Source organism: Misgurnus anguillicaudatus, chromosome 8, assembly GCF_027580225.2.
Source record: "Misgurnus anguillicaudatus chromosome 8, ASM2758022v2, whole genome shotgun sequence".
Lineage (NCBI taxonomy): Eukaryota > Metazoa > Chordata > Actinopteri > Cypriniformes > Cobitidae > Misgurnus > Misgurnus anguillicaudatus.
Genome location: NC_073344.2, coordinates 14,862,605 through 14,889,398, shown reverse-complemented (window position 1 = coordinate 14,889,398; position 26,794 = coordinate 14,862,605). Strand labels below are relative to the sequence as shown.

Sequence of the window (26,794 nt, the reverse complement as noted above, 5' to 3'; positions counted from 1 at the left end):
AACAAGCATATTCATTTGAATTAAGAAAGATGTAGTCCTACAAAAATAAATGAATAAATAAACAGGCAAACAGCATAAAATTTCCATGTATATAATTAACTGCAATGTATCAAACTACATTAATCTTTGAAGCTAATGCATATTTACTAGAAGTGGGGAAAGAATCAATGCTTATAAAGTATTATGATAATATTTCTCATACTGATACTGCATTGATATTTTCATGCAAGAATCAATACAATTTTTCATATGTTGGGGCATAAAGTCTGAGCAAGCCGCCAAATTATTTCCATACTTATTACTTACCTAAACCAAAATCGGATCACAGTTTAGGCATTAAATCGATTTTATCAAGTAAAATTAATGACAACCAGTATAAAGATTTTCATCTGCTTAAAAAAAAACAATGTGTTAAAGTGTTGTAAACGCATTATGAATGAATGAAGAGAAAGGGCAAAGGTCATTACCTTCCACTCTGGCATACTCAGTGATGCGCGTATAGTTGATCTGAGCTGCCTGCTCCAAGCATTTACGAATGACACCTTTAACTTCTTCCTGCGGCACCGGGGTCACAATGTCCTTCATGAGCACCTATCCGTATACAAATCTGTGTTATCTAAGGTCATATGTTTTGTCTGTAATGAGTGTGAGTCTTATGAATTAAACATTTTGGATTGAAATAATGATGCATGGAGGAGAACGTAAAGGTAAACAAGAAGTACTGAGCAAAAGGCCATCAATTGCTTTTCTTTTGCCTTCTGTCCCTGTTACGCCTTTTGACTATGAATCAATATAAGCAATATTGTCATTACCCTCTCCAGCAAAGACAGAGTGGCTTTCAAAGCTCCCTCAGGGCGACCGAATGGAAAGCAATACCTACGAAAAAACAGTGTTGAGGTTGTAGAAAATTCTATAAAATTCTATAGAATTGTTTACAAGGTAACAGAGAAGGTAAAACCAGTGGGCTGTTTCCTGGACAGGGTTTAGATCAGAGGTCTCCAACCTTTTTGTGAGCAAGGGATACCATAATGGATAAAACAATCTGGGGGGCTACTTTTTTGATGTAGTCTACTTAAAACTTTTTTGTTTTTACTTGTTGATATGTTTTATTATTGTATCAAATGTTAACATACTTAATAGAAGCCAAACTGATAAAAAATATGTAATAAATAAATATTAAAATTGAGGCAATTAATAGAATGTGCTTTCGCGGGCAACTCACAGAGTCTATGCTGGCAACCTGGTGCCCGTGGGCACCATGTTGGAGACCACCGGTTTAGATTAATTCAGGACAAGGTTATATTAGCACATTTAATTAATTTTTTACAAACAATACATTTTTTTAACAATACTGGTGTGCATCTTAAGAAAAAACAATGGCACTGATATATATTAAGTTAGTACAAGGTGTTCTTAAATTAAGGCAGCTCAAACGTCCATTTTAGTCTGGGACTAGGAAAAGCCCTGTCCAGGAAACAACGGCAAAATGTCAAGAGTAAAAAATAGGTCACGTGCACTAAATATCAATGATTATAATGGGACACACGTGAGACACACTGAAAAAAAGATTCATTGAATTTAATCAATTTTTTTAAAAAAAAATAGGCTAATTTTCCAGCTCCCCTAGAGTTAATCATTTGATTTTTACTGTTACCACTTTTAGCATAGCTTAGCATAATCCATTCAATCTGATTAGACCATTAGCATCGCGCTAAAAAATAACCAAAGAGTTTCGATATTTTTTCCTATTTAACATTTGACTCTTTTGTAGTTACATTGTGTACTAAGTCCGACAGAAAATTAAAAGTTGTGATTTTCTAGGCAGATATGGTTAGGAACTATACTCTCATTCTGGCGTAATAATCAAGGACTTTGCTGCTGTAACATGGCTGCAGGAAGTGCAATGATATTACGCAGCGCCTGAAAATAGTCCCTTGCTATTGAAAGATAGGCTACTAAGGGGACTATTTTCGGGCAGTGCCTAAAATCACTACACCTGCTGCAGCCATGTAAATACTGTACAGAGTCAAGATTTAAATAGGAAAAATTTCGATTTCGGTTATTTTTTAGCGTGATGCTAATGGTCTAATCAGATTCAAAGGATTTTGCTAAGCTATGCTAAAAGTGGTACCGATAGACCCAGAGATCAGCTGAATGGATTCCAAAACGGTAAAAATCAAATGTTTAACTCAAGGGGAGCTGGAAAATGAGCATATATTCAAAAAAAGTGAAGTGTCCCTTTAAGTACATCACTATCAACACATTTTAAAGTTGCATTGTAAAAAAAGAAATGTAGCATGAAGATAAAAAACAACTTGGTTTTGCAAGTCAATTTAACCTACTATTTTAAGTTTGACTTGTAATAAAGTGAAATTGTTTAACTAAATGTGTAAAGTTACATTAAAATACATCTTGATTTAACTTCATTTTTTTACAGTGTGGTTTTAGGGACATTTTGTAAGCTAAAACCTGGAGAGATAAAACAAAACCTGTTAAAAATACTGGTGCAAAATAGATATATATTAAAATTTCTGACATTTTTAAATAAAAGCCCTTGTACTCCATAAACTCACCTAAAGTTTGTGATCTGATTTTCCAGAAGAACACGTAATCGCTCTTTGATTTCCTCAAACCGCTCCTTTTCTTCCACGGTTACGGTTCCGAGACCATCAGGCCTGTTTTACAAGCACAACATGCCATTATCTGCACATTGGTTGTGATTCACATGAATAAAAAAGAAGTATTATTTATTAACCCCCCCCCAAATAAAATCCTCCAACAAGTAATTATGACACCGTATAACAACATTTTGAACACCCTGCAGTCACTGCATGCATATCAAACAACATTAACATTTCAGTGGGCCATCATACTCGCACCGTAACAATAAAACACAATAAAATAAAACCCTGGCACATTGAGTACAGGGAGCACATCTAACCAGGAGCTACAGTATGTCTGGCTTCCTTTAATCTAATACGGTGGCTATAAATGTATTTGTACCTAGCAGATGGGACCCTTCTGTGATACTCCAGGGGGAAATTGTTTCCAACCCATTTTTTTAAATTTACAGCTATCCGTGTCACAGTACTCCACTCGGGCATCATATTACATTAAAATACATTTAATACGCACCCAGCCGCAGCACAATAATAAATATATCTTCAACAAGTCAGTGGGAACAGAATCATGGCTTGTGAATGGTTGGTGCATAAATAGCACTAAAAGTGGTTCACCCATAGAGAAACCACTTTAAGGGCTATATAGCACCAGTGTAGAACAATCTTGTAGTATGTAAAACCATAAATTGTTTGGTTTAAGTTGTTTGAAACTACATATATTGCACTTAAAATGGTTTCCCTATGATTATTTTAACCACGAGGCACATTACAGTACAGTCTAAAAATGAATATTTTGAAGTGATTATGTCCTTGATAATCCCTCTTACCTTTTACATTCAGGCAGTTGTGTTTTACATTTCCTCTTTTTTTTAGACTCCTTTGTCCCTCCTGGCTTTGAGCCAGCCCCCTGTAACTCAGACCCCCTCTGACTATCAGGAACATGTAATGAAGTGAGCAACACAATGAGATTTGGAAAGTAAAAGAACAAAAAGAGAGAATGGAAAATGTAATGGACGAAAGAATACTGCTGAGGGTTTGGAAAGTGAAAAGAAATGATAATGATTGAGAACAAAAACACAACAAAATTTGGCAAAATTATAAAGAACATTCACAGGAAAAAAAAATGCTAAACGGTAAAGTAAATCAAAGTGTGCAAAAAATGTGCTGATGGCCTTTTGGTAACCCACCTTCTTTTAACCTAATTTCCTCTAAATCTGTATCTTGCCCTAATTTTTACCATCCAAGTAACACTGTGTATCAGTGTGTCGGATGTCTGAATACTCATGTGAGTTACGATCACATACTGTATGTAAGGTGATGATCCGTTGTAATTTGTACCTGTTGCCATGAACATGGGAGGCACAAAACGCAAAGCTGTAGTGGAGCAGCGTCGGGTCGACCATGTGCCCTGTGTCCGCCCTTTCCAGAAGGTCACCGAGGTAACACAGATGTCTGTGGCACCCTCTCACCCCGTTCCGAGCGCAGTATTCATCCAGGACAAACACCTGACCTGGGCTAAACCATCCCTATAATTCAAACAAAAGGTTTGGAATTGTTGAAATGTGTAGTAAAGATGCAGTTTGTAACTTGTGCTTCTCTATCGCCATCACTGTTTAAAACATAAAATCACTGCTTACTTATTGGACTTTACATATGTTGACCGTCAACATTGCACTGCAACAAATGACTTTCTTAGTATTTTTGTCTTGTTTTCAGTAGAAATATCTAAAAATTCTTAAATCAAGATGTACAATCTTGAACATTTTTCTTAAACACTAAATTCAAGAAAAATTTGCTTACCCCATTGGCAGATTTTTTGCTTGTTTTATGGACAAAATCACTTAAATTTGATATTTTTGGTCTAAAAACTAGACTTATTTTTTCTTGCTCATCAAGAAAAAGCATCTTAATTTAAATTTTTTTTAGATATTTTTACTGAAAACAAGTAAAAAAAATTTTTTTGCAGTGCATCCCCGCGAAGCTTTTCTTCTTGTTGTTTCATTGGTGGGTGTCGAGTGATATGTTACAGAAATACTATCGCCTGCTTTATCGGAGGTGAATGTAGCAAACATCAAATACGGCCAGTGGGACTTTTTTATACACTGCAAAAAATGAACATTTATCAAAAAATATTAAATTTAAGTGATTGTGTGCATAAATCTGCCAATGTGGTAAGCAAATTTTTCTTAAATATTTCTTGAATTTAGTGTTTAAGAAATATGTTCTAAGATTTTTTTGCTTACTCTATTGGCATTTTTTTTCTTGTACACTGCAAAAAATGATTTCCAAGAAAAAAAAATCTTAGTATTTTTGTCTTGTTTTCAGTAAAAAATATCTTAAAATTCTTAAATGATGATGTATTTTCTTGATGAGCAAAATGACCTAGGAAAATAAGTCTAGTTTTCAAGACAAAGAATATAAAATTTAAGCGAATTTGTGCATAAAACAAGCAAAAAAAAAATTGCCAATGAAATAAGAAAATTTTTCTTGAATTAAGTGTTTATGAAAAAAGTAAACTTATTTTAAGAAATTTTTTCTTATTCCATTGGCAGATTTTTTTTTGTTGCTTGTTTTAAGCACAAATTCGCTTAAATTGTCTAAAAACTAGACTTATTTTTCTCGGTCATTTTCCTTATCGAGAAAATACATCTTAATTTAAGAATTTTTAGATATTTCTACTGAAAACAAGACAAAAATACAAAAAAGTAAGAAAGTCATTTTTTCCAGTGTAACAGCTCAAAATATAAATCATTATTATAAGCTCACTGTTGTGAATTGGGATAAGGATACTGTTTCGACCAAATATTTTGTGAACGTGCACTAGTCCATTTTATTGATTTTGTCTATTTTTAACAAAAATGTTGTGAATTGCGCTTTAAAGTAAATACATGAATTATTGTACTAACTTTCGGAAAACTATTCCTTTTTTTAATGTTTAAGTATTTCTACTGAAAACAAGACAAAAATACTAAGATTTTTTTACTTAGTATTTTTGTCTTGTTTTCAGTACAAATATCTACAAATTCTTCAATCAAGATGTTTTTTCTTGATAAGCAAAATAACACGAGAAACCCTATTGGCAGATTTTTTTGCTTGTTTTGTACTTTGATATTTTCGTCTAAACACTAAACTTAATTAGGACATTTTACTCATAAAAATGCGTGCACTAGTGCATTATATTGATTTTGTCTATTTTGAACAAACATTTTGTGGATTGCGCTTTAAAGTGAATACATGAATTATTGTACTAACTTTCGGCAAACTATTCCTCCAAACTTAAGTGTGTCATTTCTGCAAATCCTGCATCCCCAAATGGAATTATACATATAAATATATATTTTTAAGATTTACTGAACAATTTCCCAGTCTGCAAGTGCTCAGCCAAATAGATTTTTTCCACTCCAAATTAACGGCATTGGTTAAGCCAGTGTTGCTCAGTCTGGCAGGTCAATTTAACTTATTACACTGCAAAATGACTTTCTTACTTAGTATTTTTGTCTTGTTTTTAGTAAAACTATCAAAAAATTCTTAAAGGTAGACTAGACTTATTTTCCAAGTTCATTTTTCTCATCAAGAAAATACATCTTAATTTAAGAATTTTTTAAGAATGTAATTTTTTGCAGTAATGGCCTACTTATACACTGCAAAAACTGATTTTCAAGAAAAAAATTCTTAGTATTTTTGTCTTGTTTTCAGTAAAAATATCTACAATTTTTTAAATTAAGAAGCTTTTTCTTGATGAGCAAAATGACCCAAGAAAATAAGTCTAGTTTTTAGACCAAAAATATCAAATTTAAGTGATTTTGTGCATAAAACAAGCAAAAAAATCTGCCAATAGGGTTAGCAAATTTTTCTTGAATTTAGCGTTTAAGAAAAATGTTCAAGATTTTTTTTGCTTACCCCATTGGCAGATTTTTTTGCTTGGTTTATGCACAAAATCACTTACATTTGATATTTTTGGTCAAAAAATGTACTTATTTTCTTGGGTCGTTTTGCTCATCAGGAAAAAGCATCTCAATCTAAGAATTTTTGATATGTCTACTGAAAACAAAACAAAAATACGAAGAATTTTTTTTCTTGAAAATAATTTTTTGCAGTGTAGCTGTCTGTATATTAAGCCGAGATAGGATAAAATATTTTTAAAATTACATTGTAACTGTGTTATGGTTATACGGTTTGACATTGTCATCCTAATTTCTCAATCTTTGATTCAAATTCCAGTACATTTGAGCTTACTTACCAAACATGCAAAGTTGTCATTTAGCCTGTGGTCCAGTGTGAGCCTCTGCACCATCTCAAACAAGGAGGCATGATCAAAGCTACATGGGTTAGCTGAGATAAACTCATCCATGCCATGCTTCTGTGCTCTGTCAGCATCTATCCAGCCAATCATTGGAGAGGAAGGGAGAGGGGGTGGGGTTAAGGAAAAGTAAGTTAGCATACAGCAAAGAAAATGATTTTTTCTCTTTTCACCACAAAACTACACGCCTGCGATGAGTTATCTATGGCAAATCAAAAACATTGAGCTTTCACATTGTCAACTTGCAGCAAAAGTCAAGCAGAGTTCAATCGGATCTAGCGATGTGGTACTGAGCGGTAACCCTCAGCTCACATTCAGTCTGGATGTGCATGCATGAGCTGGACTGGGCGTGGTCACTTCATGTTCTTGCAATCAAAGCGTTTGAATGAACTTAAGGAGGTTGGGGAATTTCCAAATGATGAATTAGAATTTGTTTTCTTTTATATGAATACAATAGATTCTGCCATTCGCAATTGATGAATGATTAAAACTGAATTGTGTGCTTGTAAAAATACAAAATCCTGAAAAACAATCTGGGGTGATACATTAGCTAAAAAGTTTTGGAATAATCTAACACTACAAGTGAAACTTTGTCCAAAAAGGTTCCTAAAAGGTCTTTGTTGGGCTGTATGGTTCCATAAAGAACCTTTAACATCCGCTGAACCTTTCTGTTGCAAAAAAGTGTCTTTGCCTTTTGTTATACCTACGGAAAGATTAGATACATTTCCTTTTGTTCTTAAAGGGATAGTTCACCCAAAAATGAAAATAATGTCATTAATGACTCACCCTCATGTTGTTCCAAACTCGTAAGACCTCCGTTCATCTTCGGAAACACAGTTTAAGATGTTTTATATTTAGTCTCAGAGCTTGTTGACCCTTTATTGAAAATCTACATATGGTATACTGTTCATGTCCAGAAAGGTATTAAAAACATCCATGTGACATCAGTGGGTCAGTTTGAATGCGTTGAAGCATCGAAAATACATTTAGGTCCAAAAATAACAAAAATTATGACTTTATTCAGCATGGTCTTCTTCTCCGCGTCTGTTATCCTTAGACATGTTTGCACATTTTTTTTTAAACTTACAGCGTGCGTCTTCCTCAGACTGTAAAGGAAGCCCGGGCGCATAAAAAAACCCAGCTGGGGCGCACCAGATAACACGTCAGCCGTGTCACTGCAGTCACGTGACTTTGGTCTCGCGCATGCGCTCCACGGCAGACGCGGAGGAGAAGACAATGCTGAATAAAGTCATAATTTTTGTTATTTTTGGACCAAAATGTATTTTCAGTGCTTTAACACATTCTTACTGACCCACTGATGTCACATGGACTACTTTAATGATGTTTTTAATACCTTTCTGGACATGAACAGTATACCATATGTAGATTTTCAATGAAGGGCCAACAAGCTCCCGGACCAAACCCAAAACATCCCAAACTGTGTTCCGAAGATGAACGGAGGTCCCACGAGTTTTGAACGACACGAGGGCGAGTCACCAATGACACCATTTTGGGTGAACAGTGAGCTTATTTTTTGTAAGATAGAAATGGTTCTTTACAAAAGGTTGTTTGGGGAACCAAAATGGCTATGGTATAGCTATGAAGGGGTTTCTTAAATATACTACTGTATATCAATGAGATAGGGTTTGTTTTATAGGCTAAATATGACCAAAATGCCTAAAACATATGCAAATACAGTATATGGTGGCATCTGAGAGCACTAGTGAGAATTATTCTATTTTGCAATTTCCAATTTGATATAAATGATATATTAATGGTATTATCTGCATAAAAATTTGAGTAAAATCTGAATTAGATTTTTAATGTGTTCTCATACTCCACCCCAACTGTGTAAGTTAAAACAAAAATAGTATAGGAAAAAATAAAAACCTGGACTTATTCCTAAAAATTGGTCCTCTGGCGAATTACTGAATTAGTGAAAGAATTGGTGATGGTTTGCACGAATGTTGGAAAAATGGAGAACATGAGAGGGGTATGTGTCTCAAGATAATAACAAAGATCTCACGTCTTTTTTGTGAATACAAAGGGCTAAAATTAAGTGTTTAAGTACATACAAAAACATATTGTTTGGACCTGGTTAAATAGAGAAACGTGGACGGGGTTATGTAAAGCTTTGATATAGTTTTGCTATAGGCTAAAATGAAAACATAAGACAAAAAAGAAAGAATAGAGGCACGAAAAGGACAAGAAATAAAAAATTATGTGAGAAAATAACGCACTGTAGATAGAGGATAATTAAACGACAAACTTAATGAACGGATAAAAGATAAACATTGGCAGATGGCAAAAGCTCTGTAGGTAAAAGCATTTCAGTATTTAATAGAACTAAAGAAAGTATAAGTTTAATGATAACATAACAGACGGTATGAGTTATAGGAACTATGAAATTGAAAGAAGGAATACGAAAATTATACTGGTGGCCTAAAATGGTGCCCTAATTACAGGGTGTTGTATTCATTTGCATACTTTACATTTCATAATTATACAACACCGTAATTCCACAGTGAAGCACCACACGGTTTTAAATGGGCTTATGCACAAACCATTCATATACACTCTCAGAAATAAAGGTACAAAAGCTGTCACTGTGGCGGTACCCCTTCAAAAAGTACACCTTTGTACCTACAGTACAGGGTGCAAATTAGTACACATGTTGGTCATCAAATGTACATATTAGTGTACAGTCTCAATGACAGCTTTTGTACCTTTATTTCTGTCAGTGTAGGAATACGGCCAACAGTGCTGCTAATATGGTAAGTGATTTGTCTAACGGAAAGGGTTATTTTTGAATAGTTATATATGTTATTTCATTGAAAATGGAAGTTTGTAACATGCAGGGCGAGACATTTTCGCTGTGCTTTACAAATGTCATGCAAGACAAAAGAACAGGAAAAAAATGTCTATCCATTAGCATTCCGTATGTTTCTCATTTGCAAGTTGACAATACTGGAGAAAATGTTCAGTGTGATCATAAAGGCCGCCGAGCACACTGACAAGCAAGCCACTTCAGTGGCATGCTAGCATTACTGTTCTGGTGCAGATGCACGGCTTTAGCATGAAGCTAACAGAGGCTCAAAAGTGATTAATTCATTCTCTGGAAAAATGGCGAGTAAGAAAAAGGAAGAAAATGAACTTGTCTTTCCATCAGCACTTGAATGGATAACATGACATCAAAATGCTCACCTACTCAAGCAGTAAGGGCAATCAAAACAAACAGGTGCAAAAAATGGACTTGACCTTTGCTAAGTTCTACATTGGGTTTAGGGGCTAGTTTAAAAAGGCCCTAGCTTTTGGACTAAACAATCAGGAGTATTACATGGTGAGGAGGGTACGGCAGCACCTGCCCCTTCACATTGGCATTCAGAATACTCCACTTACATATTTGCCAACTCTTTTAAGCAAGTACAAAAATAAAGAAATTAGTTTAAAGGCAAATGAACCCTCAAGAGTAAAGTCTGTTCTGTCAAGAATCTGTAATGCGTCAACTTTGCTTTATCATTTAAATGAAAGACCCCATGAAATTATTTAAAAAATGCTTTTGCTTTTGTAGATATATTTTCTATTTAAACAGTTTACAGTACAAACATATTGAAATGCTCACACCTTCTTGCAAGAGGTTTTAGAGGGTTTTGTAAAGTGAGCCATCAATATTTTGGTCTATTCTTCCAAGAAGAACTGTAAATTGTACATTTAAGTCTGACAAAGCTTAAAAAACTTTCATTAAACAAGGTGAAATTCACTTTCATGTAAAACTAAACTGAATACCACATAAATGTAATTTTGATTCCATAGGGTCTTTAGTGCTGATTAAACTGAATTTGAATTGAAAATTTGGCTTGGATTTATCTCCAATATATAAATCTTTTCTTGATATGTTATTGCTAAATAACAAAATGTAGTAGATCTGCTTTAGTGTAACCGTCAACACAACTCCATTACTCTGAGGGGTCTTCTGATGCCAGTGATGTTTATGTAGAGAAGGCAATTATGCACAAAAATCATATTAACTTACCTAAATAATAAACGCAAACAAACGCACTAATTTACATGCAACCTAAACTGGCAAGAATAATGAAGGATTGTAGTTTTAACTATCATCAAAATAGTTCAACAAAAAAGGTAAATAATCTACTTATATGTCTAAAGCATGAGAAGTGAGATTTGAAAGGAGCAGAAAAAGAACTAGAAAAAAGGATAAAGAGAACACGTTGCATTGGTCAGATAATGGTTTTAGAATTATCTGACTGGTGCTAGCTAACAGGTTAGCACTTACCCTTGAGTCCAGCTAGAAGACAGCAGGGTAAGAAGGGACAAACCAGAATAACATAAAGACTAGCAACAAGGTTGAAGAAAAAAGCAGACACGAAAACCCTGACTCCACTACAGCTGCTGGACTAAAGAAGGGTACAAGCAAAGCATGAACGAAGAAAAACGTAAAATACAACCACCTGTACTGACATGAATAGTGTAGCCTGAACTGGTGGCTGGTCAGATTAGAGTAGGGAGAAAGGCAAAAGAACAAAAGAAAGTAGAGTGAAAAGAAAGAAGGAAAAACGGAAGGAAAACAAAGGACGAAAAGAAGGGAGGGAAGAAAGAAAGAAGGAAAGAGAAAAAAATGAAGAAAGAAGGAAAAGAGGGCTAACAAAAGAAAGAAAAAACAAAAGGATAGATACAAAAAGAAATAAAAAAGAGGGTTAAGAAAAGAAAAAAAGACATAAAGGAAATATCCAACAGAAACAAAGAAAAAAAGAAAAAAGAAAGAAAAAACTAAGAAAGAAAGAAAGAAAAGAGGGTTAAGAAAAGATAAAGAAAAAAATGAAAAGGAAAGATAAAAAAGAGAAAGAAAGAAGAAAAAATGAAAAAGAGGGTTAATGAAAGAAAAAGAAAGAAAAGACGTAAAGGAAAGATACAAAAGAAATAAAGAAAGAAAAAAAAGAAAGAAGAAAGAAAGAAAAGAGGGTTAAGAAAAGAAAAAGAAAGAAAAAAAAGGAGATATAAAAAGGAAATAAAAAGGAGGATTAAGAAAAGAAAAAGAAAGAAAAGTGGTAAAGGAAAGATTCAACAGAAAGAAAGAAAGAAAGAAAGAAAGAAAGAAAGAAAGAAAGAAAGAAAGAAAGAAAGAAGAAAGAAAAGATGGTTAAGAAAGGAAAAAGAAAGAAAAGATAAAAAGGAAAGATTCCACAGAAAGAAAGAAAGAAAGAAAAAAGAAAAAAATAAAGAAAGTAAGAAAGAAAGAAAGAGGGTTGAAAAAACAAAAAAGGAAAGATACAAAAGAAAAAAAAAGAAGGAAGGAAATAAAAAGAGGATTAAGAAAAAAGAAAAAAGACATCAAGGTAAGATACAAAAGAAAGAGAGAAAAAAACAGAAAGAAAGAAAGAAAAAGAAAGAGGGTTAAGAAAAAAGAAAGAAAGAGGGTTAACAAAAGAAAAAGAAAGAAAAACTAAAGTAAAGGAAAGATACAAAAAGAAAGAAAAAGAAAGAAGGAATGAAATAAAGAAAATAAAAGATGGTTAAACAAAAAAAGAAAGAAACGACGAAAAGGAAAGATACAAAAGAAAGAAAGAAAGAAAGAAAGAAAGAAAAGATGGTTAATAAAAGAAAAAGAAGAAAAAAACCAAAAGGAAAGATACAAATGAAAAAAGAAAGAGAAAGAAAGGAGGAAAGAAAGAAAAGAGGGTTAAAAAAGAAAGAAAAAACAAAAGGAAAGATACAAAAAAAGAAAGAAAGAGAAATAAAGAAGGAAAGAAAAGAGGGTTAACAAAAGAAAAAGAAAGAAAAAACGAAAAGGAAAGAAACAAAAGAAACAAAAGAAATGAGGAAAGAAAGAAAAGAGGGTTAAAAAAGAAAAAGAAAGAAAAAACTAAAGGAAAGATCCAAAAAGAAAGAAAGAGAGAGAAAGGAAGAAATAAAGAAAAGAAAAGAGAGAGAATAAAAGAAAGAAAAATGAAAAATACAAAAGAAAGAAAGAAAGAAAGAAAGAAAGAAAGAAAGAAAGAAAGAAAGAAAGAAAGAAAGAAAGAAAGAAAGAAAGAAAGAAAGAAAGAAAGAAAAGAGGAAAGAAAGAAAAGAAAAAAAGGGGTTAGCAAAAGAAAAAAAGATGAAAATTAAAGATCCAAAAGAAAGAAAATAAAAAGGAAAAAAGTCAAGAATAAAAAAAGAAAAATAAAAAAAGACAAAAAGGAGGAAAAGAAATATAAAGAAAAGAACAGAAAAAGAAGAAAATAAGTTTAAAAAAAAATAACAAATATGTCTGCTGCAGATGATTTTGACAGGATTCTGAGCCTCACACAGGTGCACTGGATTGCCAAACACTAAAATAATCTAAAGCAGACTTAACTTCACTAATACATTTACTAACACTGTACTGGCAAACACACTTACCTTCACATATAAAGATTTCAATGCTGTATGCTCAAATATCTATTTCATGCCAGTATCAGCCTCTAAATTCATTCTATGAAGGTACTGCATTCGGTACAAAAATCTAAATCCAGTAAAATTTAAGTCAAAAATACAAAGCAATCGTTATTCAACAATTCAAGCTGTCAGCATGAAATTTCACTGTCTGCAAAAGTATGAAAAACAAAGTGTTCAGGCATTCCATTTCATATTTTTAACATTATTATGCACTCTGTATTCAATCAGAAAAATATTTCCTAATGTATTTAAAACACTATTTTCAGAACCTTCATAGTATTGTAGAATCTGCAAAAACCTTCTGCAGCAATTTTGGGAAGTCTAAAGTCTGTGTGTAGTATGTTGTATTTTCCACTAGTCTGTGCCATTCAAGACCACTTAAGGGTGTTTTAAGGTGGAGGGTGAAACATTTACACAGTGTAATAATGTTTCAGACAAAAGAGGGTCTCTGTGTTACAGTGAGAAAAAATTGAATGGCATCTGAACTTGTGAGGCAATCATCTGACCACAACAAACATTCACAAACAGGACAAATAAATCAATGGAAAAACAACACAGAACCTCTATCCTTAGATTTTGTATATGTGCTTCCATTGGTTGAATTTATTTCGAAAGTATATAAATTTCCTTCATAGACATTTTATGATTTAAAACATTGGACAGATGTGAAAATTAGATGCACACCAAAAGACAAGGTTCTGAATAGCAGGATCTATTATTATTTAGATAATATAAAGTGACTTGAGGTTAATGTGAAGTAATAGTTTAATTTTTGGATTTTTTTTTAAGCTGGTAAAAACTGTTGAGCTTTATTTTTTAAAAACATGGGATGTAATTTATGACCTAAACAAATAAAAAAATACATGCAAGTTTTAAGGTTTATTAAGTTTGAATGCGTACGAGAGAAACCATTGTTTGAATTAGACCTGCAGTTACAGTCATAGCCCGCCTAGATATCTCCATCTTATTTTGGGAGTTGCCCTACACGTCAACACTATAGGACAATACATGACAACTAAAATGGCCGAAATACAATATTTGAGTAAAACAGTGAGATTTTAACATTTCGTGATATTTTTTTTCATTAATGATTTCCTTCTAATGCTGCGTACACACCAAACGCATAGCATCAAGTTCCTTGCTCTAGATTACTTGCGGGATTTAAGTTCGTGTCATGCAAATTTTTCACTTGAGGTTAACATTTTGGTAACACTTTACTTGAAGGGGTGTTCATAAGACTGACTTGACGCCTTCATAATCATGACGTGAGACGTGTCATGAACATGAAGGAGATTTTATGCACGTTTATGAAAACTGTCATTAATGTCATTTGTTCAATAATGTCATTTTAAATGCAAAGATTACATTTTTTGAGATATCTTTGTTATGACTACTTGACGTTATCATAACTTGTCGTGACAACGTGACATTACCAAGACAACATAACTGACCACTGATACAAATTGAATTGTCATTAAATGTCATTATGTGTTAATACTCTGTCATATAGTTTTATAACAGCATCATGAATATTTTTCTTGACCTCAACTACAGTTGTACAAATATAATTTGTCATTAAAATGTCATTAAGTGTTAATACTCTGTCAAATAGTTTTATAACGGCATCATGAATATTTTTCTTGACCTGAACTACAGTGGTACAAATATAATTTGTCATTAAAATGTCATTAAGTGTTAATACTCTGTCATATAGTTTTATAACAGCATCATAAATATTTTTCTTGACCTCAACTACAGTGGTAGCCTACAAATATAATTTGTCATTATAATGTCACTAATTTTTAATACTCTGTTAAATAATTTTATAACAGCACCATGAATATTCTTCAGTTCATGTTTTTTTAAATTTCCTCCAGGGGTTTAAGAAATAAAATTTATAATTTAATAATTATAATAATAATAGTAATTACAATTAATATAATTGTATTTGATTGCCTTTGGAGACCGATTCACGTAAAATTAAATGAAAACAGTACAATAATGGGTTAAGCCATGGAGCGTTGGGTCCTATCGCTGGAAAAACAGATCATTACCTGAAATTAATTAAAGGTTTTGTTAGTATTTCAGAAAACTTTAGAACCCTCTGTGTGATGAAGAACAAGTTCTGATAGTTGTCAGTGTTTTTATATATTAAGGCACATACATAAAGTTAAGTACAGTATCATCTTTTGACGTGTTTGTTGCATTTTGTTAAGGTATTTAAAATTATTTGACATAGTATTAAATGACAGTTTCATTTAATGTTAACCCATAAAGCTAGGTAGTGTTTTAGGTTTGGTAATTATTCTGCTATGTCATGTTTATGACAGATTTATGACAAGTTATAATGTACTGGTTTATGTCAAGTAACAAAGACAATTTAAACAATGTCATATTTGCATTAAACATGACATAATTGAACAAATGACACTTAATGACAATTGTCATAAATGTGCATACAATCTCCTTCAAGTTCATGAAACGTGTCATGTCATGATTATAAAGGTGTCATGTCTTATGAACACCCCTTCAAGTGTTACCAATATGTTCAACCTGCGCGGGAGACGCATTTGAGGCAAATAGCACGTTTTCGCAGCAATCACGTCACCCAATTCGCGTTATTCACATCGCACAGTGCGAGTTAAAATCTATTAGCATCTTTGCATTGACTTTGTATATAATCTACTCTCGCAAATAGTTAAATTCGCTTCTGGTGTGTATGCTCCATAACAGATAAACATGCCCGTTTCTAGGACCTATATGTTCTTACAAATACTTTCTTTTAAACACTGAAAGATACACAACAACGACATCGAAATAAACACACTGCTTCACTCTACACACTCACTCTTACCTTTTCCTGCTACTTGTGTAGTATTCTGAATGCAAGCTGACATTATAAGTTACTATGCAGCAAACAATTTGTATTCAATTGATTAGGTGGCGTCACTAATAGACGGTCGATTTTTAGGATGACAACAACCCGAAATCATAATTTTTTATGATCAATAATAACCAATAAATGGATGTGTCAACACGGACACAACGTTATAGTGCATGAGTGGTCAGGTTAAAGTCATTGGCATGAGGTTGGCCTTGTTCGGTGGTTATTTTACTTGCCCCCTCGTCTTCTGTAAAAACTTTTTTGTAAAAATGCTATTTAAAGAGTTTAGAGGAGAAATCCTATCAGCTTATTCAGATTTTGCTGTAACGTCTTGAATGACACTGTAAGGTAACGCTTTACTGATGTTTACTTACAGAACTGAGAGATGGGGGCGTCCATCTGTGCTGAAGCTCCGCCCTTAGAATTCAGTTTCTGGACCTGGGTGGGCGGCACGGGTTTGTGTGATTGGCCAGTTGCTCGATACATGGCCTGTACCCATAAGATGCGATCCTGCTCATCATCGCTTGCAAAGATCACAGTATCGCCCTCCTTCACTGCGTTGAAAAATGCCCGGCCTCCATCTAGACCTAAGAGATAACAAGGATTACTTTAATGGAGGTGGGTTTATTTAACACCAACCATCAATACCTCCTCTAAAAATTCATGCTGATATATGTGGTATGTGAATGGTTTACCTGGCTGTGGGTCAGTGTAGTCCACAGTATAGCCATCCAGCTGCAGCAGCTCCTGTGGTTCTGACTTCTTTTCCCGATAGCTGCACATGGCAAAGGTGTACTGACTTACCTATTGCAAAAGAATACAAGATTATTTAAATGTTTAATATTCCATATGCAACCCACGTAAAAGTCTTGATAACTACATCATGAAATACTTGTTTCTCCATTGGCAGCCACTGAAAAGTAATTCCAGACAGTCAAGGATATTATTATAGTCGTACAAGTGAGCACATTTTATCTTTTGAATGCATTTAAAAAACAAGTTCGTCCAGGTCAACTGTCTACAGACTAATAGTCTATTTTACGGTATGAGTCATTTTAGTTCATTGTAACAATATCACTGTTCCTAAAAATAAACAACACTAAAGTAACAAATAGCAGTAAATACAATCACTGTGTGCACTGGTTCCATGTCTTTACAGACATACGTTGTAAGGCCTGCTTAACTTATAGGGGTAATAAAATAGATTGCTTGTCCTACCACTGCATGTGGGATAGCCACGCCCACTTATTTACATAAAGCAGTATGCATGTAATAGAAAAATCTATTGCGGGTGACATTTTATAACGTCACAATGAAATATACTGTGCTGCCGCCCAGCCCTAACCAAGGTCACAAGTTCAGTTTTCAGGGATAAATGTATTCTTAGAATGCACTGTAAGTTACGCCATGTTGACATACCTGTACCAGAACGAAGAAGCGTTTCTTCCAGCGTTTCCAAACATTTTTGCCAACAGCCCATAAATACCTAAAGGAATAACCACAGATTTAGTCAATACTGTATTTGATTTCCTTAAAACAAAAAAGACAACAAAATCACGGAACAACTATGATAATGAAACAGCAGATCTGGTATCCACAAATACTGTATTTTTCGGACTATAAAGGGTGATTTATAGTCGTGCGTAGGTCCTACGGCGTAGCCGCGACGGCGTAGGTTCCGCGTCGGTTTTCATTTATACTTTTGTGTCGTCCTCCGCGTCGACGTGCAAACACACGCGGAAACCGCTGGTAGGCAGCATCCACGCGTGTAACCACAGTAGCAGTGCGACCGTCAGAGAAGAAGAAGCTTGACAAGTTAACCCACAAACGAAGAAGAAATAGCAACTTGTTGTGTATGATTTGAGAAGACCAGCAATGATGGAAGTAAATAAACAGCGACTTATGTTGCAGTTTGAGTTAAATCACTCCTCAACTTGGCTCATCTTTGTTTTCACCGTCTGAAACGGAAATACCTATGACTCAGTTTTTTTTACCTGACGAGAGGGGTTCTGGTGGACCAATCACAACGCTTACGGTCCGCGTAGAGCCGACGCGCTGTTAGAAATTTTGTGAGGTGCGCGTCAGGCTACGCAGAGCTACGCACAGGCTACGGATAGCCTACGTAGCTACGGCGTAGGACCTACGCACGACTATAAATCGCCCTTAAGTCACTCCGGAGTATAAGTCGCATCAATCAAAAATGCATCATGAATGCAAAAAAACATATATAAGTCGCAGTGGACAATACGTCGCATTTATTTAGAAAATTATTTCACAAAATCACAGCTGAAGAACAGAAATTTAATCTAAAAAGGCAAGTTATTCAACTAAACAATAGCACACAGAAGAGCAGGCTGAATAAGTGTCCGTACGTTAACGTAACATTATCAGTTATTTACACGATACACAGTAGCATACTGAACATACCTGGAAGGCTGAATAGGCTAAATGAACACAAGCCAACGTGCATCAAGTTTGCAGGCTCGTCTTTCCACATCACTGAATTCATTGAATTACATAAATACAGGAGCAGCATATAGCGGACTCAGACGGTAATGTTGTCTCTTGGTTCATATGTGTCAAAATTAATTCATATTGACTTGCAAGTCGCACCTGAGTATAATGGCGCTTTTCCATTGCATGGTACACCACGGTTTGGGTCAGGTCGGGTCAGTTCACCTCACTTTGGCTTGGTTACCTTTTCCATCGAGTTTAGTAACACTTCGGAGGGGAGGGATTATAGGCGTGTCATTATATTTGTTCTGCCTACTGCTGTGACATCATGTTTGCACATTGCGTTGATCACTACCTTTGTCTCACATGAAAGTTTCTGTACAAACACCCGTGGCATCAGTCGACGCTTCGCTGAGCCTCATTTAAATCTGCATTTAAGCATATATGTGCCACCACAAACTGCAAGTCTGGAAAAAAACTGTTATGGTGTTCCTGATTCACAACCTGTGGGTGTTTTCATCTCTAAAAGAGAGTTTGGGAACTTACAGCAAAGCACAGATGACAACAGGTTTACTCGAGACAAGCTAGCATGAAGGTAAAGCTAATCTTTTCCATTATAGCGATGAAGCTGGTAGTGACGATTCTCAGACCAATCAGTGATCTACAGTGTTTTCGCGTCACATTTTGGTATCAGCTCGGGTCGCTTGGAACCCCGACCGGGGTGGTACTAAAAAAAGTATCGGGTACCACGAACTGAACCCAGGGGAAACCTCCCAAAAGTAAGCTGACCCAACCCATACCAAACCGTGGGGTACTATGCAATGGAAAAGCGCCATAAGTCGCAGGACCAGCCAAACTATGAAAAAAGTCTGGAAAATACGGTAAACTAAATAAAGTGATCTTACACGTAATCCCCAAACATAAACAATTATGTCAAGGAAATAGTGAATTAAAGTGGTTTATTTAAAGTAAGACGGAGGCAAAGTGGAAGAAACTAGACATATTTTGGTTGGTTAAAGTATTTCCTGACCTTTAAATCATTTTCTAATGCCACTGAAGGAATAAAAGGTCCAAAAGCATCACAGACGTCTTCTTTACCTTTGGCAAATACTCAATAAAAACTGAATCTCTTACCCACAAGCCTTCATGTTCTGCGGCTTATCCATGCGGACAGCGAGTTTGATCTTCAGATCTTGATCAGGGCAAGCCTTGGTCACGGTCATCTTATGTAGCTCTGCCTGTTTTGGGCTGTTTGGAGTTGGGTGAAGGACAACCTAATCATTGAACATGAAAAAACATTAGACTGGACCAGACTTAGCAAGCATCGAATGGGAGTCCAAACAACTTTCAAGGGAACAGTAATGGGCATATGCTGTACTCTGAATTGAGGTGTGTAACAATCTGAAAACACATTGGGGGAATGCATTTCTTATTAGTTTGACTCATGAATATTAATTAGGAGATGTAATATTCACTCAAGCCTTACAGCAGGTAAGTGGGTGGTAACCTTGTAGACAAGGCAGAGGCCACAGATCAGCCATGGGGCAGCCATCTAAAATATTTTTCTCTGCGTGGTGTTTTAAATATAATCATTATAATTCAAAAACGTGCTTAAATCCATACGTTTGAATATAATTTACAATTAAATGCATAAATACATACATTTACTGTTATCCTGTTGCAAGCATCTCTGCCTTAATAACGTTTCGAATTAATTTTCACACACACACAGAATTCAATAACAGGATAAACAGGTTATGCGAGCGTGTGAAACTATCCCGAGTCTGTGTGTGTTAGCCGATAATGTCATGTTATTTCACCAGTCAGCGTTTTCTGAAAAAATCTCAACACTCCATTAATTTTGGCTCATGCCTCTGTTCTGACACTTAGAAGCTGCTGTTCTTCTTTTGGCACCTTATCTGAGAGTTTCTCTCTTATTCTCCGCTGTCTGCTCATTCTGGTTTTCTCTCTCTCTCTCTCTCTCTGATGAGTTGGCGTAATCTATTTCTTAGCAGAGTTAAAGGCTTAGCGATGCCTGCCTACCATGGCCTTCGCAAAGACACATTTATAAAGTCTAAACCCAACATCCGGCATTAGTCACATCAAAAACACATAAGCAGCTGGTAATTAGAGGACCTCAGGAGGGGAAATAGATGATATTGGTCATAACGAGGATATCGGTACGGATAACTACTAATGTTGTAGTCTTTAACCCAAATGCAACAGGCTTTGCTTATGTAACCTTGTTTGTGAAAGTATATTTAAAGGGACATTCCACTTTTTTTGAAATAGTCCCTTTAGTAAAGGGGGTCCTACACCGGCTGCGCAGCTTATCGTACACCGGAAGTGCACATTAAATAGCGCAAGCTTATTCAGATAGCATCTACTTCAAAATGCAAAATATACATTAGCAGTCAATGTTAAACATTAACTCATTCACCGCCAGCCTTTTTGAGAAAAGTTGCCCACCTGCATTTTTGTGATTTTAACAAAATTTTCACAAAATTCCTTGCAGGAAAAATTTTCTTCTATAAATATATAAACATACAAATTATATCAAATTAAAGAACACACCCTCTGCTTTCAAACAAACAATAAACAAACAAAAAACAAACAAAATGGGGAAAAAACCTTTCATTATAAATGTACTTTTTCTACTTAATTTAACCACTGAAATATCGATATTTCTCTTCAAAAATACAACATTTTGAGCAAAAAGCTTTAAAAATTGCGTTTTTGTAAAGGAATTTATGTTAGAGATCAGACTCAGAATGACTATCAAACATAAAGGCAGTTAAAATAAATCTTAAAATCTTTTTAACATCCGTTTTTGATAAATTCGTTTTGGCGCCATCTGGTGGATAAAAGCGGTTATTACACTTTCACTTTGAAATTCGTCCAAAAAGGCATATTTATTAGTTAAATATGAACTCATAAATGACGAGATAACTCGTCAATGTGTGAATGAGTTAATGATTTTGGACAAATATGATGTTATTTGATGTTAAACTATGTGAGTGGCGCTCTGTAGCGCGAAAGGGATTTGAGCAACTTCCTGAGTCACAGCTGGGCGGCGCGGACAGGCGCCACCTGGCGGCGCCGGTGTGCGTATACTCATAGAAAACAATGTGTTTGATTTTTTTTAGAACGGCGCAGCGCTGAGCGGCGCGGCCGGTGTGCGATGCCCTTAACTTTCAATGGCAGGGTACAATTTTCGGACAGTGTGTAATATCACTACGCCTGCTGCAGCCATGTTACAGCAGCAAAGTCCTTGATCATTACGCCAGAATGAGAGTATAGTCCTAGCCATATCTGCCTAGAAAATCGCAACTTTTAATTTTCTGTCGGCCTTAGTACACAATGTAACTACAGAAGAGTCAAGTTTTAAATAGGAAAAATATCCAAACTCTTTTTGTTATTTTTTTGCGCGATTCTTATGGTCTAATCAGATTCAATCGATTATGCTAAGCTATGCTAAAAGTGGTAGCACCAGACCCGGAGATAATCTGAATGGATTCCAAAACAGTAAAAATCAAATTTTTAACTCTACTGAAGCTGGAAAATGAGTATATTTTCAAAAAAAGTTAAATGTCCCTTTAAGAAATATTGCAGGCCACGTAAGTTACCGAAGGTAAGTGCCACTATTGCATTAATTTTGAAAACTCCCCATAATAACCTCAATCATTTTGGATCATTACAAAAATTGAACTAAAAAACAAGAAGCATCAAACTTCAATGTGCAACTCAGTTTCCTGCACCATCTGTGTTTTGAAAATAACCAATACTTCAAACTGTGCAGCTTGGTGAAGCGATACTCCAGCCAAAAATCTAAATTACCCCATGATATACTCTACCCCCAAGCAATCCATCATCTTTCAGACGAACACATTTGGAGTCATTTTAGTAAATGTCCTTGCTTTCCAAGCTTATAACGGAAGAAAACAGAGATCAGATAACAACTTCTGACTTTAAAGGCCAAAAAGTGCATCCATCCTTCACAGTAGTAATCCACAGGGCTCCAAGGGGTTAATAAAGGTCTTCTCCGGGTAATCGATGCGATTTTATTAGAAAAATATCCATATTTCAAACTTAATAAACTATAATAAATAGCTTCCATTAACTCTTTCCCCACCAGCGTTTTAAAAAAAAGTTGCAAGCCAGCGCCAGCATTTTTCATGATTTTCACAAAAGTTTAATGCCTTCCAGAAAATGTTCTTTTTTAAATATATAAACAAACAATATATCAGATGAAAGAACAAACACACTGCTTTCAAACAAAAAAAAAAACGTTTCATCCTACCTTCATTAGTTCTCTTGTAATCACCTCTCAAACATGGGTAGGTTTCTTCAAAAACACCCAATTTTGTGCAAAAAGCTGAGATAATTCCATTTTTGCGAAGGACTTTTGATAGAGATCAGATTCAGAGCGATCTTTAAAACATACACAGAGTTCTTTCTCTTTCACGTGAGGCGCTACTTCCGGGTTGTATAAGTTGCGGAACCTGGTGGATAATAGCGGTATTGCGGAAAGACGGAAGATCTCGTCATTGGCAGGGAAGCGTTTTCTCTTAATTGACGAGATATCTCGTCAATGGCGGCGAAAGAGTTAATTGCCATCTTGGACTCACGAGATTCACGAAAGTCACTGCGCAATGTACCTATGGCAACCAACGCTCACTATGCTAAAACTCTCGCGTAAGTTCAAGATGGCGCCGTTACTGGAGGCTAGTAATTACAGTATTATAAAGTTTAAAATCTGGATATTTTTCTTACAAAATCACAACAATTACCCGCAGAAGACCTTTATTAACCCATTGGAGCCGTATGGATTACCTCTGTAAAGGATGGATGCATTTGTTTGGGGTTTAAAGTCAGAAGTTGTTCCCTGATCCCTGTTTTCTATCATTATAAAGCTTGGAAGAGCAAGGACATTTACTAAAATAACTCCAAATGTGCTCGCCTGAAAGATGATGGACATATTTATCTCAGATTGCTTGAAGGTGAGTAAATCATGGAGTAATTTTAATATTTGTCTGGAGTATCCCTTTAAGCTGAGGTAAGTTCTTGTATAGCTCAGTGGTAGAGCATTGCATTAGCAGCGCAAAAGCTTGTGGGTTTAAACCCAGAAAACACACATACTGATTAAAATGTATACCTTGTAATGTAAGTCGCTTTGGATAAAAGCATCTGCCAAATGCATAATTAAGCTATTACTATTATTTTAAGTGATCACAATGAACAGAAAAAAACGTGAAAAAATCCTATTGTCTTCCTTTATTCCTTCTTTCATTCCTTTTATCTATCCATGTATCCATCCATCTGCACACTGTAAAGTATAAGACAAAAAAAAAGTATTTCAACTTACCCTGCCGAGCTCCTTGTCCTCCAGGGCCAGCACTCCTGTACTCTCAGTGAAGAGCTTGACTTTGACTGCTGGCAAAGGGTGTGTGGTGGTGAAGTCTCCTTGTGTTCCCCAGCTGAGAAAACACAAACACTGTTCATGTCTTTGATTCTTGGTTCTTGCCCTCTTAGCATACTTGCCATCTTCTTGCAACACTAACACATCTTTTTATCCATTCACCTCACACAGAAACACACCCACATCACAATCAGTCATTCTTTATTAATGTGTGACTGCACAGGGGACATCTCGCGACCCTTGATTTCATTCGTTTATGTTTGACTGGCAAAAAAACTATCTCCACAATCCTGCTCAGCTACACAAAGGGCCTGATGAAATTTTCTTTAACAAATTATTTGATAAGGTCAGGAAACTCCTATACTGAATGTCAAGCGCATACGTGACAGGCAGGCAAGTAAAGTGTGTCATTTGAAGTTTTATACAAAATATGTGCAGCAGATGGATTGTCTTTGGTTATTACAGGTACAAGACAAGAGTTTGCAACTACCAGAGCCAGCCCAAGGCATTTAGCGTACTTAGCGCCTGCTAAGCGCCCCCGGTGGCCACCAGGAGGCCCCCAAAAGCACATGAAATGACAGCTTGACTTTTTTCTATATTATTTATTTATTAAAAGAGATATATCATAAAAAATTTACTTTTCCATGTTTAAGTGCTATAATTGGGTCCCCAGTGCTTCTATCAACCTAGAATACATGTGAAAAAATAGGTAATTGAAATTTGGCTCCCCTTGTGATGTCAGACCTACAAAGTGTCAATTTTAACATGCTATAATAAATAATCTATATGGTATTTGAGCTAGAACTTTACATACGTACTCTGGGGACACAACCAAAATATTTTTGGCACATTCACACCTACTAATTTTTTGACGGTATCATTTAGCGGCTTTTGCATATGACAGTCTTTCCAGAAAAATAGTTTTTTAGTGATTGTTGCATGCAAAAATCCTTGATCTTGCGACACGCTTTCTTAAAAAATGCGATGGAATATGTGGGAAATGTATGCAATTTTGTGCAATGAAATTGCGGGAACTTGACAAAATTGCGGGAAGTTGCAAAAACTGCGTGAACTTGCAAAAACTGTTTGCAGCTTTTCATTGATGTTCACATCGCGTAATTACGTAAATTCCTAACATTCCCATAAGAACGGGGGACATGGCAGCATATGTGTAAAGTAAATGCAACGTTTTTCAACTTTCTGGTAAGATATATATGACTTTTTGCTACAAAAATTCCCCGCATATTTTGCGAACAGAAATCTGCAGTTTATGCGGCGAAAGTGTGGCGTATTTAAAAAATGTGGCCCCCGCATAAATATGTGGACATTGGCTAATTATTAGGGGTGTGACGGATCACAAAACTCACGGTTCAGATCACATTATGGTTTTTGAGGCAGTGATCGGATCAGCGAAAAAAGAGGTGGGAAAAATCTAATAACAAATATAGAAATTACAAACATTTATAAAAAAAAAGAACAAAGTTGAACATTAAGTAAGGTCTAAAATTAGCAATCAAATCAAATGAATAATAACACTGTATTTATTGTATAAATTAAATATAATTATTATTTTTTAGAGCTACAGAAGGGATTTTCTCTTTGTCTTGGGTTGTTTGATTAACATTAATGACACAGACTAAAGTAGGTTAATTGAGGTTACTGTCTCTTTAAGATCAAATAAGCACAGACTAGTTTCTGCCTCTAATCTATACATACACTTAAGACATAAACAAATGTTTTTATTAGAAAAAGAATACTGTTGAGATCATTTTGTTTGTATGTGCCCTGTCAAAAAAGAAAGATTTTATGTTCGCTTGCTCTTTGAAACGCGTATCTGTGCACTTTTGAGTGCCCTTAACGGACGGAGGGCGAATTCCAAACAGCGCAGCAGGAACAGTCGCTCCACATAAAAATTTAACGTTATTTTTCAGTGCTCTATTCGCCAAATGTATTTTGATCGACTACAGTTAAAGACACTATAGAGCAACTCTCGCTATAGTTTACACATCAAGAGTTCCGATCTTTGAAGGGCATAACATTAGGGTTGATCACGTCTGACTGAAATTGGACCGGACACATTTTTTTGCAGTTAAATTGTTTAAAATCACCTGAATGTTAACATTTGCAAGCCTATGAAACACGTACAAATGATAAACTTTCCCTATTTAAATCTGCGTATTAATCCGCGAATCGCATTCAAGCCGCACCGTGGGTCGTGATTCGTACAGATCACGGATCAACTGCGATTCATCACAGCATACTGATTATCCATTGAATCATAATCGCAGTTTACTGCAAAGGACTTATATGAGCTCGTCATATATATTTTTGTGATATATTTCAGGACTGCCAAATCTCAATTGATTCTGTCTAAAATAATCAAGCATTCACAACAGTCAATTGTACTGGGGGCACCATGGGTCCCCATATAAAATTCTGCTTAGGGCCCCATAAAACCTTGGGCTGGCCCTGGCAACTTCATTAGCATTCATACTTGGATTCACATTCTACTTTTTATTTTTACTCTTTCTGTACTCTTTCTTTTTTACTGTTATCTTAGTATTGCATCATCTTACTGTGTGGTCAAACTAATCCATATTCTATGTGCATGTAGGCTAAAGCCATCTTGAAGATGATGTAAGTGACATTATAAATAATACGTATACATAATAGAGAAA

General features: G+C 35.2%; 1 protein-coding gene across 9 annotated transcripts in view; it reads right to left on the bottom strand.

Annotated features, from left to right (window-relative positions):
- The window catches only part of cadpsb (Ca2+-dependent activator protein for secretion b), a 129,493-nt gene that overhangs the window by 41,785 nt on the left and 60,914 nt on the right, over window positions 1-26,794 (bottom strand). For 7 of the 9 annotated variants that reach the window (XM_073870382.1, XM_073870386.1, XM_073870383.1 and 4 more), the window contains exons 7-16: window positions 24,063-24,174; window positions 19,832-19,971; window positions 17,663-17,729; window positions 16,939-17,047; window positions 16,618-16,830; window positions 6,862-6,998; window positions 3,960-4,147; window positions 2,574-2,675; window positions 813-876; window positions 468-591 (exon numbers count right to left, since the gene is read on the bottom strand). In XM_073870382.1, coding sequence (XP_073726483.1) covers window positions 468-591; window positions 813-876; window positions 2,574-2,675; window positions 3,960-4,147; window positions 6,862-6,998; window positions 16,618-16,830; window positions 16,939-17,047; window positions 17,663-17,729; window positions 19,832-19,971; window positions 24,063-24,174 — 1,256 coding nt within the window. Of the gene's footprint in view, window positions 1-467; window positions 592-812; window positions 877-2,573; window positions 2,676-3,448; window positions 3,551-3,959; window positions 4,148-6,861; window positions 6,999-11,215; window positions 11,228-16,617; window positions 16,831-16,938; window positions 17,048-17,662; window positions 17,730-19,831; window positions 19,972-24,062; window positions 24,175-26,794 lie in introns of all 9 variants that reach the window. The other 2 variants (XM_073870379.1, XM_073870378.1) reach the window with 2 other exon arrangements.